The 14,157-nt window shown below is 45.1% G+C and overlaps 1 protein-coding gene across 1 annotated transcript in view; it reads right to left on the bottom strand.

The window, feature by feature from the left end:
* LOC8039540 (protein OS-9) overlaps nucleotides 1-14,157 on the bottom strand; it is a gene marked incomplete at its 5' end in the record, with an annotated part of 54,140 nt that overhangs the window by 923 nt on the left and 39,060 nt on the right. Inside the window, 4 exons of the mRNA XM_029968833.4 lie at nucleotides 2,322-2,443; nucleotides 7,166-7,390; nucleotides 10,760-10,849; nucleotides 11,708-11,960. Coding sequence (XP_029824693.4) covers nucleotides 2,322-2,443; nucleotides 7,166-7,390; nucleotides 10,760-10,849; nucleotides 11,708-11,960 — 690 coding nt within the window. The remainder of the gene's footprint in view (nucleotides 1-2,321; nucleotides 2,444-7,165; nucleotides 7,391-10,759; nucleotides 10,850-11,707; nucleotides 11,961-14,157) is intronic.

The following is a 14,157-nucleotide window of genomic DNA, read 5'->3' as shown; positions in this document are numbered from 1 at the left end:
TCATATGATCTCCTAGGACATATGCAGGTACTCAAGTGCTGCAATCAAGAGTGCACAAAAGAACTGGTGCTTACACTTGATTTGAAGATTAAACAAAGGGCATTACCATCTGGCCTTTGACACACCTGTACTGCCTACGTAACATATTGGCAGTTCATGTGATTAAATAAAGTAATTACATTACATAATCTTGTCAACATATATTTATGGCTCACGAGTTCATAACTGCTGGTTCCATTTCAACTCCCACAAAACTAATGTATTCATTTATTGCTTGTTAAATTGAAAATTTTGGGACTTCCTTGAAAATTGCATTGAAATTCATCCATCCAGCCATGAGGGTCTGCTGATGGTGCCCTTACTGCTGGATGAATGAATCTGACTCGCAGTTATGGCCACCCTTTATCATTTAAGGCACGCCTCCCCAGGTCTGGTGCTGCTCTCAAAGTGGATGACCCTTGCCTGCCTTAGTCGAAAGCCCTTCATGGCTCATTTTCATAATTCCGTCTTTTTTGCCTGCACTACCGTAGAATACCGTGCATCCGCCCACACCACACTAGGCGCCCATTCCCAAATTTGTAGGATCTGAGAAAATACAGAAAGTACATTTATATGTAAAATTGATGAGCGAAGAACGGACCATCCCCGATTTTTTGACGATTATCTCCAAAGTTTGAGTGGGTGCTTGCTCGGTATTTTACGGTAAGTGCTCGGCATGTCCCGTTTTTCGCAATTCTGCTGGTCAATGGACCGGTTTCACAAACTATGTTCACCAATGTGTGACAACCTCGCTGCTCCTGTGCAGATGCGGTCTCATGCCCTGGCTCCTGCCTCCTGTGGATTAATGTGATGGCAGCATTATGCATGCTTGGTGAGATCGGCCTATTGGATTTTTCTGTCATGGAAGGGATTGTTCCATTGAAGTTCTCTGTCTCATCTCTCTCAAGGACATGCTTGTCACACTGGAGACCATAGATCGAAACCCAAATGGTAGAAGACAGATATAGCGTTTGCACCTTCAGGGTCATTCCAACCATGATTTGCAAAGACGCAAAAGAGGAGCGGTGAAGATTGACATGTCTGTCGAAAAAGCTTCCTAAATAAGAAAAAGTATGTATAGCTCCCAAAAAAAATAAATTTTTTTTTGTGCATTAGGCAACAATTTCTGTATATTTCACAGGGATCTGTGAACTACAAGCATGCAATAGTTGCTTTCAGTTTCTGTTACCTATTAGCCGAACAAGAGTGTTATCAACTGTTGTTTTCCCAAACCCTTGTTTTAGTTGGCTCAGAAATGTAATAATGCATTTTTCAGCAGAAAATTTTATTTCCACACACATATAGACACACACAGAATATTTTCTATTAGGAGAAAGAGAGCAAGCACTTGAACACAAAGCACCTTGTAGGATCAAGGCCTACTTTGTCAGAAATAAAGCTTGTAGCAACTTCATCTATGACAAATTAGCCAATTTCAAATTATAATTTAAACCAAAATACCCTTCCTAAAAGGCCAAATGAAGCGGAACAGAATTGCCCATTACCTCTACTGAAGAATTTCACGAAATCAGACCGAAGGCTCATTTCATAAATATGACCCCTCTGCCCAATTTGCAAAAAAATTGGGGCAGCAAAAATAAAAGGTTTTCAAGTAGTATCTCCTTCCTTCACCCTTCTACCGATTCAGGCTTATGAGACTGCACATCAGCTGCACCTATGTTTAGATGCACAGATACCTAAACAAATGGACTTTCAGAATCATAAAAATATCCTGAAAAAATGAAAGCCGTTTACAACTCCCTGTAACGCCGAATTAGAGCGCAGCTCTTGAGGAGGAGTGAGTAGGGAAGGGTACTGAGGGGGAGGAGGAGGGAAGAGTATTGAGGGGAGGGTAGACCCCTCCCCCTTCTCATCCTCCTCCCCTCATTCTTGAATATGCTCCGGGGGGGGGGGGGGGGGGGGGTCACCTGACCTCGGGGGGAGGGGGTCACGTGGCCTTGGGGGAGGAGGGCGTCACGTGACTTCGGGGGGAGGGGGGGGAGGGGGAGTCACGTGACCTCGGGGAGGGGGAGTCACGTGACTTCGGGGCAGGGGGGTCGCGTGACCCTGGGGGAGGGGTCACGTGACCTCGGGGGGGGGGGGGGGGGGCACGTGACCTTGGGGGTGACCTTGGGGGGTTCACGTGACCTCGCGGTTACGCTGACGCCGCTCAAGCTGGAACGGGCCCCTAAGAGCTGCGCTCTAAAAAGTGAGTGGGCATTGAAAAACAAGCACATCAGTGGAATCCAAGGTTGTCAAGGAGTCAGATGTTCTATACTTACCAGCAGGGTGACAATCATGTTTTGAAAGTGTGTGGTTTCCTCTGGTGAGAGAACGGTTATGCCCTTGTTATCTTCATCATCGTAATACCCTGCGGTGATTATCTTCACCTCTATTTTTCGTCCTGCCAAGGAAAGGTAAAGAAGAGGGGTGGTCTTTCTCATCATTCACTAAAAGGTATGTTACAGCCTCATCTGCTTTTTAAAGCAGGTGACAGCTCATAGGAAACAAAAAATGGAAAACAAGGGATGACACAAGCACATAAACTCATGTCTCATTCTTCGTATGTTCCTTATTTTTTATATTTCCACCGACACGCTCATCAGTTCATTTATATTATATATATAATTAGCCGTGTTTCCCTTGCAATAGAGCTGCCAAATAAGATCTGATGTGGTGGACTATTCATAGCATGTTCAAGGACAATATACTTGCATTGAAGGCTGAGCCACGAAAGGAGATGCTTTGCTTTTTGAGGTCTATTATGGTTACCCCCATTTCTTTCAGGAAAAATAATCCAGGCAATTTTTGTCCATATTTCGCACAATGAAACACAAAAAAACTGAAGCATAGTCTTGCTGTTAAAAATGAGATTTTTCATGTCTTTGAAATAAAAGATAATTCTAATGGATGTAATTGTTAATTCATTATGCAGGTAAGGTTTCATGTTTTCTAGATTTATTTTTAGTAGATTTAGAGGACATTTTTTTTTACTAGTGACTTGATGTCTAATTAAATTTACAAATCTCCACAATTCAAACATTATTTCTTTTGTAGAAATCCCAATTCTTTGAAAGTTAGGTCCAAAGCAATAATACCCAGATGCAAACATACTGCTAATTTCATGGTACCAATGATTAAAAATGCAATTCACAGACTAGGGGACAAGTTTTCTTGTCATTTTCGAGGGGAGGAGCTAGAGCACAGCTTTAGTCTGCTTTCAAAATGAAAGGGGGCACGCGTGGCCGTACCCTTGACCGCATTGGCAAGACTATATACGCAAGAGTTTTTTAGGTGCATGTGGCATTATATTTGCAGCTTATCTACGATTCTAAAGGACTCCTTGTCATTGCTGATATTAACTGTCACACTAAAAAAGTTGCAAGCAAGACGCTTCAGTATGCTGAGAGGCTTTCACCTTTTCTCCAACTCTCTAAAAGCTCTACATCAAATCTTCATTTCACAGTTGCAGACACCCCAGAAAGTGCTGCAGCTGTGCAGATTTGAGCTCAAGCTGTAATGCACCAAGTACTGTCGTGAGCGAAAGTCTGGACAACACGGGAGCGGGGACCGAATTGCATCGCCGCGCTCCCTGACGGCGCGGCGCCTGGTGCCGAGACCCGCGCAATACGCACGCGCGTCCTTTCTTATCTGCTGGCCCACTCGTTCGCTCGCTTCAACGTGATGCGCTCCTGAGCGATAAAAGGGCGCTAGGTGCCGCCCTGGGAACCAAGATTCCGAGAGCCTCGCTCACCGCTCTGGACGAGCTCGCGTGCTCCGCGGCAAGAAACCGTTCGCGCATATATCTTTCCCGCCACTCGGCGACGCGTTAAAGACTGTCGCTTCCCTCCATTCGTTATTTTTAAACTTCCCATCCTAAATTTGCTCCGGCTACAATGCAAACATGGTACTGGCCAGAAATTCTTAGCATGGTTGTTCGCGAAGTGACCTTAAAATGTTCAGTTTGACATCAGCTGTGATAACTTGTACCGAAAGCCATAAAATAAAGCGGCTATGCAACGATTTCCGGTCAATGGCCAAATAATTATAGGAGTTGTTCTCCGACACTTCTAAAGTAAAAAACAGAAAAGCGATTTAGTCTGTGTGCCCTAATTATAATTTTAAACAATAACAAAGATTCAAGTTTCCGGCACCCCTCAACTCTCCGAATGACGTGCTCAGTGACGTCGACGTGAGGATGCACCGGTTCCCGTGCGATTTCCCCAAGGATGTTTACTCTTTCTCTTTCTACTGCTCTTCGTTAGGCGTTGAGCTTCAGCGATCCCGCGTCATCGTCAAGGCGCGTTTCCCATGGCCGCCGCGCACGGCTGCAGAGGGGGAAATATTTTCATTTCTGCTTTGCGATTAAACAACAGAATTGCAACATTTTGCAGGAAAGTGGTGCTTTTTCGATTCTTTCTGACGCAATCAACAATATAAAAATTACAAGCAACTCAAATTGAGCCAGCGCCTCTTTTTCCTTCGTTTTGTTTCTTGTTTTTTCTTGGGAGGGGGGTTGAATAAATATTTCTTTCTTATTTGGTGTTTTCTTTTTGCTCGTCATTCACCACTTTACCGCGCGTGCATGATCACTCGGAAGCAAGCCCAAGACTACATCGAGTACGCGAATACAAGTTCTACAATTCATTGCGGCTGCATCAACATAAGCGACAGTCTTTAACGCGTCGCCGAGTGGCGGGAAAGATATGCGCGAACGGCGCGTGCCGCGGAGCAAGCGAGCTCGTCCAGAGCGGTGAGCGAGGCTCTCGGAATCTTGGTTCCCGGGGCGGCACCTGGCGCCCATTTAATTGCTCAAGAGCGCATCGCGTTTAAGCGAGCGAACGAGTGGGCCAGCAAATAACAAAGGACGCGCGTGCGCATTGCGCGGGTCTTGGCACCAGGCGCCGCGCCGTCAGGGAGCGCGACGATGCAATTCGGTCAACGCCCCCGTGTTGTCCAGACTTTTGCTCACGACAGTACATAAGCTGTTGCTGAGAAAGGGGTAAGGAGAAGAAAGACCTCTGGTAGCAGATATGATAGAATAAAACTATAAACATGAGTTATGTACAAGTGTAAAGGGTATGAACATAAGTTCGATGAAATAAAATAAAGTCACTGTTGGTGTAGAAGACCGACTGCATCGAAAAAATTTTAGGCATGAGCAAATAGAGAATTTTGGGTCCGAATCGAATTCAAAGCGAATAGTGATTTTGGTCGAATAATTTCGAATCGAATAGTTCGAATAGTACAAGCAAAAAATACTACAAGATATGTTTAAACTATAGTTTTATATTTGCCCTTATTTGGTATTAGATATACTGTAATTGTTAATTTCAAGTGTATTGAGTTCAGGAGCACGAAAGGGTCGAAACGGTCGGAAGCTTGCGCCACCTGGCTATAAATCCAAGCCAGAGTAAGTGAAACCCGTTTATATCGAACTCGCAAAAAAACGTTTACCAGTTCGATATAGCGGGTAATTCGATATAAACATTTTAATGAATTTGACTCTCAAAAATCCACTTTCTGCTGAAATATTACACAATGAAGTAGTCTTGCAGCTTCAGATGCTTTTTCTTCATTGCATCCGTAATAACAATATTTTTCTACGCTATCGAGGGACTCCGAAATGCTGAGGCCGCTGCCTTCTATAGTTGCGCATTAGCGCCGAATTAGCCGAGAGCATGGAGCTCATCCAACGGGAGCACCTACTGAAGAGCACCGTTTTGCTCTGCAGGTTGGCTTCCCCCTAAAACAGGTGACCTCGGGGGAAGCCAACTAGCAAAGCAAGCTGTTTTTTTTATTTTTTATTCTTCTTCTCAGGGCGGCCGCGTCAATTTGAAGAAAAAATATGGAATTGTAGTGGACCGTTTTTCTTTTCTGCTACGATATCCGCCAAGAAAACGCCGGCCTTATCTGCATAGTTCAAGATCTTGTGGCAGATTACGGAGCGCTATCCGGGTGCTCAACGGGCAGCGGAAACGGTCTACTACAATTCCCCAATAATAGGGAGTTGTAGTAGATCGTTTTTCTCCACCGCTACGGTATCTGCGAAGAAAACACCGCAGCTGCGTATGCGCGCCGCCAGCCTTGTCTGCATAGTTTAAGGTCTTGTGGCGGATTACGGAGCGCTATCTGGGTACTTAGCAGGCTGCGGAGACGGTCTACTACAACTCCCTAGTATCCTCTTTTGCGGACGGAGCGGGGAGAGGGAGCACGGAGCACCTTCTCTCCGCAAAAAATATATTTTCTTTTCTTCCGCGGAAAAAAAAAATCCAGCGTGCTCTGCAAGCTGGCTTTCCCCCAATGCGTCCGCCCGCGTTGGGAGAAAGCCAGCTTGCAGAGCAAAACGGTGCCCTTGGCAGTTCGATATATCGGTAGCGGCTGCTATTTTTGTTCAATGCGACCATAGTTTTTGCTATATTTATCACTGTAATTGTTCGATATAAGGAATAATTGGATGTAAACGGGTTCAATATAGTCGGGTTCAACTGTATTAAGAAAGGTTGAATAATTCTATATAGTCGAATAATTCTATATTGTCGAATACTTAAATTCGATTCGAAGCGAATGCCGAATAGAACAGAATTCGATTGGCTATTCGTAATAACCGAATATTCGCCCATCCCTAAAAAATTTAAAACGCAAAATAGCAAGACAAAGGTTTGTTGAAAGTAAAATCAACCAAATTTGCAACTTTAATACTTTTGCAAAAAATTGATCAGGCGAATACATCACCCGATGACCCCATGGGAGAAAAGAATACAAAGCATATCACTCCAAATAGCAATATTTCGTGGCTGCGAAATATTCCCCGAACCCACACTTCGCAGATTTCGAGAAATATTATACTGACAAAAACAAAGTCGTTCCCAGTATGTAAACATATCAGTCTGCATCACAACGCTCAGTTGCTTCTCAAGTAGTATATTCAAAATAAAACAAAGAATCATCCAGGAAAGGGTTTTAATTCCCGAGAGACTACACAAACCACTAAACCGCTCCCAAGACACAACTCGTGCCAAGAAAGTGCGAGCTGAACAGGAGTCGGTACTACAAGCACCATTTCTGCTACAGCCTCGACGAGGCAAGTGCCATCGGTAAATAAACAAATGAAGCTCCCACGCACCGGTTGTGTCCACTCCAGCCTTCTGGAGTCGCTCCTTGAGGGCACTCTCCAGCCGTGACTTGTCCTCCGCGGGCAGGTCCTGCTCCTGGAAGGAGGTGGCCCTCTCGCCTTGGTCCGTGGGCTTTCTCCTGCTGAAGCGCCGGATCCTGACCCGCACACTGCCTTCCTTGTCCCGGGCATCCTTGCCCGACGATTCTTCCAAGGAAAGGGGGCCGTCCTCCAGACCTGGTGGCCAAAGACGGGCCAGTTCAGCGGCAGACGAGTGCCCGCCACCTCTCGTCGTGAAATGGACGGGCGACTAGAACTATGCTGCCTGGAACGCATCTCCAACCGCTGCGCTTAGTGTCCCATTCCGCCCACACATCAAAAGCGGTTTTCCAAGTGGAACAAATGACATCGCAAGAGCAAGAGCATTGTGAGGTGGAAGATGCAATTCCTGGCGGTTTCGGCAAAAAGCACGAGGGAATGTAGACGTCGCCGTCGTCGTGGCGTCCTGACTCCTGGCTGCCGGAGCCTTCCATAGACTGCCGAGTTGGAGGGCGACCTGGGACAGGACAGGCGTCAATTGTGTCGACCCCTGCTGCCGTGCCAACGGCAGGATCATGGCAGGCAACGTCAACGCTACTGCGACGTCGTCAAGAGAAAATCGAGGGACCGCTTTTCGGGATGCGGTAAATGCGCCCGTCGGAGATGTGTTCCAGGGACCGTGCGGGGCGTTAAGCGTGACGTGACATTGCCGAAGATGAAGTATTATGCTGTGCCGAAGCGACGTTATGTTCCCGGTTAATGTGGGTTGTAAAGTTGAGCTCTTACATTATTGCAAAATTATGTCGCAATTCAAAAATCGTCGTGCCCATACTCCGTGTCACATTACAACAGATTGTGACGAACGGCGTGAGCCATCCCAGTCTATTCGCCACTAGCACTGATGGAAGTGGCATTTGACGTTTTGGAGCAGGTTCTGTAGCAGGCCAAATATTTGATTGGAGCAGCCACTGATGCTCTTGGAGCAGATGCCAACATGTGCTAGCATATCACTTGATAAAAAAAAAAAATTTATTGCATCGCTAAATGAGTTTACATTTGATAATGACTGAGGGTTTCTCTTTGATACTGGAGCATATTACTTATTACCTTTTGTAATAAGAACAAATAAGGTGCAAAAGGTACATAGAGCTTTATTTTTAGAAATAAGGCTTTGGTCAGAGTAGGTTCAATGTACAATGGGTAATAAAAAAAAATATGATAAATGAATCACACTTCAGCTAGAATAAAGCCTCCGTCCACTCCCATCTTTACACCCCATAGTTTATTTAGCCTGTAAGTATAACTTTTGTAAAATGCCACCAGAAACCAACTACTTTACTTTAGGCTACACTTCTACTTTAAGCTGGTCTGTTAATTTAGAGAATATTATAGCAAAACTGCCTTGTAAACTATGGAGTCTTCGAAGGACCATCCGACATTGTACCCCAGAAACCAAGCTTGTTGCATACACTACTTTCATTCGTCCATTATTGGAATACACAGACATTTTATGGGACCCTTATTCACAGTCATTGATTGACAAACTTGAGGGAGTGCAAAAAAAGGCACTGCGATTTATATATAATGCATACAGCATGCATACGTCTGTGTCATCCCTTTATGCGTTATCTAGATTAACTCAGTCATCAACCCACAGAAAAGTGAAGCGTCTGAATTTTTTGTATAAATTAATACACAATAAGATTGGAATGAAGTTCGAGGACTATCTGGTGTACAATCTCAGTTGAGTCACACGGCAGAAGCATGAAAATCTTCTTCGAGAGTATCAATGTAGAAAAGGCATTTTTAACTACTCTTTTTTTCCTAGACCTGTCCGAGACTGCAATGGCCTCCCTCACAACATTACAAGTAGTGCCACCAGCGCCTTAGATGGAGTTCTGAATCCATTTGACTAATCATTGCCAAGTGTTACCTCTGTTTACTGGGAAGCATTTGTACTAGTATATGCCTTCCTCTTTTTCTCAAATATGTTTTTTGAAGCCATGTATAACTAGAGCTATGCTGTTGTATATGTCACATATGTACTCACATGCCTTGGCCCACAAATGTAGGCCAACATTATTCAAATAAAAAAAATTGCTAACACCTATCAATAAAAATGCGCCTTCCAAATTTTATCGTTAACAAAATCAAGACTTGGATATTATAAACTGAAAAAGAACGAACAACCACCTACAAATATTAGGAAAACCTACTGTTGCGCTTTAAAAGTGAAACTGTTATTTAGCGCCATTGCAACCAGGGCAAAGTGAAAGTTTGCTGCTCTTTCGATTGACAGCTGCGCGGGAACAACATTTATTCAAATAAAGCACCGCATATTTTTTTCTTTCTTTCACGATGCAGCATTTGAAAACGAGATCATATAATCGAGATCAAAGAATATGGACCTTCAATAGTATTGAGCATAATTAGCATGTACATCATGCTAAACCAGACGCTCACCCATGCCAGCAGCTACTCTTAGCACTTCGGTGCAAGGCAGTGAAGCTCGACACGCGTGGGCTGGTGAGAGGCTCCATGGAGGCATATGGCAGACACAATAATCGAGCAATCTCACCCGGAGCGCAAGAGGCTGGTTCTGTCTATTGCAAAAACTGCCATCCTACTATTTTGCAATGTTTTCTCGCAACTTTTGGCTCCTGACATCGCCGGATGTCAGGAGCCAAATTTCTCCTGACATCGCCGGATGCCAGGAGAAATTTGAGAGGATGTCGCCGATCAAGCAGCCGGCGCATCAACCGGCCAGCGTGCTGGACAAGCTATCTTAAAACTTCGTTTGACTTTATTTAAAACGCAGCCGACGCTACGAACCAATGGGATCATCTTCCTGAATGGGACCATCTTCCTGTGCGTGTTCTTCTGTCGATTAAACCAATCAAATGCAGCGAATGTCCCATGACTTGCGCTTTTACTATGACTGTTCGTGTTGTATGTGTTCGAGCCTGCAGCTGTGTTCTGACCCAAGATGAAACAACCTAAATGGCGAGTAGAGACACTGTGAAATACATATTTCTACCGTTTGCCTTTCCGCCTACTTCTCTGAATATTAAGGTCAACCAAGAATAAAATATATAAATTTTTGTTTTGCCCATCTCGCACAGGCGTGGTGCAATGCTTAGCCAAAATGGCACTGGCGCAAGATGTAGCAGACTTTCGCTCATGGCTCAATTTGGCGCAAATGGCACAGCACTTCCATCATTGCACTAGGAATGTACTACGTAACCGTGTGCCCCACGTGTTGCTGCACCCCTCCCGAAGGTCAGGTGACACTCACGTGGCATTGGAATGCCTTCGATTGTCGTAGCATCCTCTCAGATCCATCGCCATGTGGAATGGAATATAGAAGAAAATCGATTTTCTACGCATCACCATGGTTTTTATCTGACTAACACAAGCTTCGATTTTCCCCTTTAGATTAAAGAAATAGAGTGCAAGCCATAATTATTAATGATGCCACGAGAAGCACCATATAGAGTGAGGATAGAAGATGCGGCGAGCACTACCGACTTAATAAAATAGAGGAAGAGGCATGAGAGTGTTCCATACCACTTTCTTCATCCTGCCCCTGACTTTCTCCAGAAGTATCGAGTTCCTCCCCCTCTTCGCCTGGTAGGGGCTCTGATGCTTCGTCGTACCCTGAATAATAACGAAAAATTTACTAAATAAGAACTAGAAGTGTAAAGGCATGTACTTCTTCAATCCTGAAGGAACACTTATTTAGATGCATGGAACAGATTCCCATACACAAAAACACTCCTTAACTTCTCAAGACCGAAATAACCTGTCGCTTCATTTTTTTTTTTACAGCAGAGCTGTTAAGGGCTAGTTTCCCCAGGATTGTGTCCGTCCTCAAATTACCCAATCACACAGAACTTTGGACAGCTACTGCCATCTATGAGCAACAGCAGCAACCAGGCAACCGGCTTGCCGGTTATCTGGTTGCTGCCATCGCTCATAGATGGCAGCATCCTCTCCAGCCTTTCTACTCTGGCTTGCCGACTTGTGGCCGGCCATTACTTCATTCCCACCATAGTACAGCTTCGCTAGTCTTCCTTCTTCACCATATGGAAAGGCTGAAAGTATTTTTTATTAATGTTAATTTTTCTTCGGGCGTATTATTTGCTCCCTCCCTCGTATCCTCTAATCTTTCTTGGGGCGTATTATTTGCTCCCTCCCTCGTATCCTCCCCTCTTTGAAATGGACCTCATTTTAATTGTTACCTGATTTGCAATTACCCATTTTGAGGTGATCCTACCTGCTGCTGGCTCTCCCCACCGCTGTGCTGTCCCAAAATCGGTGCTGTTCCCCAAAACGTTTAATCAGCTTTGAGGGAATTCAAAGGCTCAATTCCACACGACATACAAAATCGCTATTACAATGCAAGTTAGTGTGCGAAGGAGCAGTGCAAAGACATGTGTCAAGCACTAATTATACCTAATCAATCAGTTTCTTAAAAATGAGCAGCGTTGCCATTCATGCATGCTACCATCCTACCTTCATTGTTGTCCCCTTCCTCGTCACCTTCGGGAGAGTCTTGCTCTTTCTCCACATCCTGATGATGCGCCTTATGGCCTTTTCGATTTTCATCCAGGTCCACAACAGCCACCTTGGCATCGATCTCGTCTGGGACGAGTGCCTCGGCCTGCTTCATGCGCTTCATGAGTCGCTCAATAGTAGAGTCCAACTTCAGGTAGGTCTTCTCCTTGAACTGCTCGTAAGCCTCGTCCTGCAGCTCCCCTTCTGCCTCCTGAGAACGGGTGCCACAACAGCCGAGATTGAAAATCCACAAATGAAAAATTATATTTTGCAATAATTTACATTAGTGAAATTAGGGTGCCATGTTTTCGGGGTTTATTTCTCTTTTAAATCAGGGGTGTTTTTACTGGGTTTATTTGTTTCCTTCCGATTCAGTGTCTTTTGGTGTCACAAGAACAATCAATGTTTATCGGGACTAATGTTTCAGAAAATGAGACACGGGAATGGGATTTCCCAAACCTTCAGAAAACATCGGCTATGACCTGAATACTTAGAGAATGTATTTGTGCCTCAAAGAAATGAAATGGAATAGGGGATGTGGTTCCGAGGAATGAAACAGCCCCACGGTCAGTTCGCTATTTAAGGTTAACATAAAATCAAACTGCAAACCGAGATTTTCATCCCGCGTAGCTTTGGTTTTTTTTAGTCAAGGCCAGCTCCGATTCGGGGTTTTTCGGTTTTCACCGATTTTGATAAAACTGTCTCAAGGGTTAATTTTTCGGCGTTTATTGGTATTTACCGAAAATACAAAACCTTAATTATAATCTAGAATTATACTTCGCTTCAGCTGAAGTCCAGATGCAGCCGACGCTGCAAAGTAATAGGACCAATCACAATGCTTCAAAAGCGCAAGTCACTAGACCTTTTCTGTTTGTGATTGGTTCAGTGATGATGGAACACGTACAGCGCTGGCTGTGTCTGGATTCAATGTGGAACAAAGTATACAATGTTCTTGAGCGCACAAATTATGGATGTGCAGCAGAGCAACAGTACTATAGTGACACTAGCCTATACTCGCAGACTACTTTCTTTGGCTATGTAGTCAGAGTTATGGGCACATATGCGCCTATGCATCTTCAGCGCCCATTAAAGCTGTGCACGCGCACCCTACGCTTTTTCTGAAATGCCACAGAAAGTTGTCCATGAGCAAAGCAGCAGTGTCACAATGCATAAAAGGACCACCATGCTGCTCATAATTCAGCAGTCACTCTTTGAGTAGTTTGCCATGCAGACAGCACATGCACTGGCTAGCAGTTGCATAGTAATCGGAAAGTTTTCTGATTGCACAGCTATTACAGTAAAACCTCGTTAAGACGTAGTTCGACAAGGACGCGGATAAAGTACGCGCAAAGCGGTAGTACGGCTTAAGGAAAAATGACAAATACACACCACTTACATGTCAGAAAATGAAACTAGACACATTTCATAAAAGAAACCCAAACACAGCTATTTTATTTCACTCCGGACAACAGAATTCAGTAATTGCTGTTTGACGCCGTGCCGGCCTCGCAGCGCAAAGTGCGGCTTCAATCTGGAAGAACCAGCTCCTCCATCAGGCCCTTCTTCAGGGCAAACAGACGTATGACATCCAATGCCCGCGCGTTTCCGCAACTGTCAGACACGGCGTGTCTGCTACCCCGATGTCGTCGCCGTCTTCATCGCTTGGGCTGCAGGAGGGCACTTGGGGAGCAACAGAGGCAATAATGTCATCGTCGGACCAGTCCTGCGACGTCGCTGCGTCGTTGTCTTCATCTCGGAAAACGTCGAACTGTACACTTTCTTCAGCACCCTGCCGCTCCAAGACCTCCGCAAGAAGGCTCTCACAAGCATCGTCTTCAAGGGTGCAGCCTTCGTTGGTGTCATTCGTCTCACCGGTGTTGACCGCGCTCAGGTCGAACTTCACACGCCTGAAGCAGTTGCGCACCGTCGACGGCTCAACTTGCTGCCACGAGTAGGCCAGCACGTGAATTCCACTCAGTAAGTCGATGGCATAAGACTTATCGTTCTCCATCGAAAGTAGCATCCTGCGCAACAAGTTCTTTCTGCAAGTCTGCTTCACGGCACGGATTATTCCCTGGTCCAGGGGCTGTGCAAGAGCAGTTGTGTTGGGGGCCAAAAAAACGAGCTTGATTGCAGAGAGGTTCTCCACTTGGACATGAGCTGACGCGTTGTTAAGTACCACGACGACGTTTCTCTTTTTCGCAGCGAAGCGGCGATCAAGCAGACGCACATACTCTTCAAAAATCTTCACCGTCATCCATGCTTTTGTATTGCTTCGGTAGAGGACGCGCCGATGGCAGTCGGCCACCCTTAAAACACCTTGGCTTCTCGGACTTCCCAATCACCAGGAGTGGGGGCTTTTCACTTCCAGTCATGTTGACAATAAATGCAACTGAAATTCGGTCCTT

Source organism: Ixodes scapularis, unplaced genomic scaffold (genome assembly GCF_016920785.2).
Source record: "Ixodes scapularis isolate PalLabHiFi unplaced genomic scaffold, ASM1692078v2 PGA_scaffold0__279_contigs__length_252992795, whole genome shotgun sequence".
In the NCBI taxonomy this organism is placed as follows: domain Eukaryota; kingdom Metazoa; phylum Arthropoda; class Arachnida; order Ixodida; family Ixodidae; genus Ixodes; species Ixodes scapularis.
The sequence above is the reverse complement of the archived record's forward strand: the minus strand, read 5'-3'. Positions and strand labels throughout refer to the sequence as shown.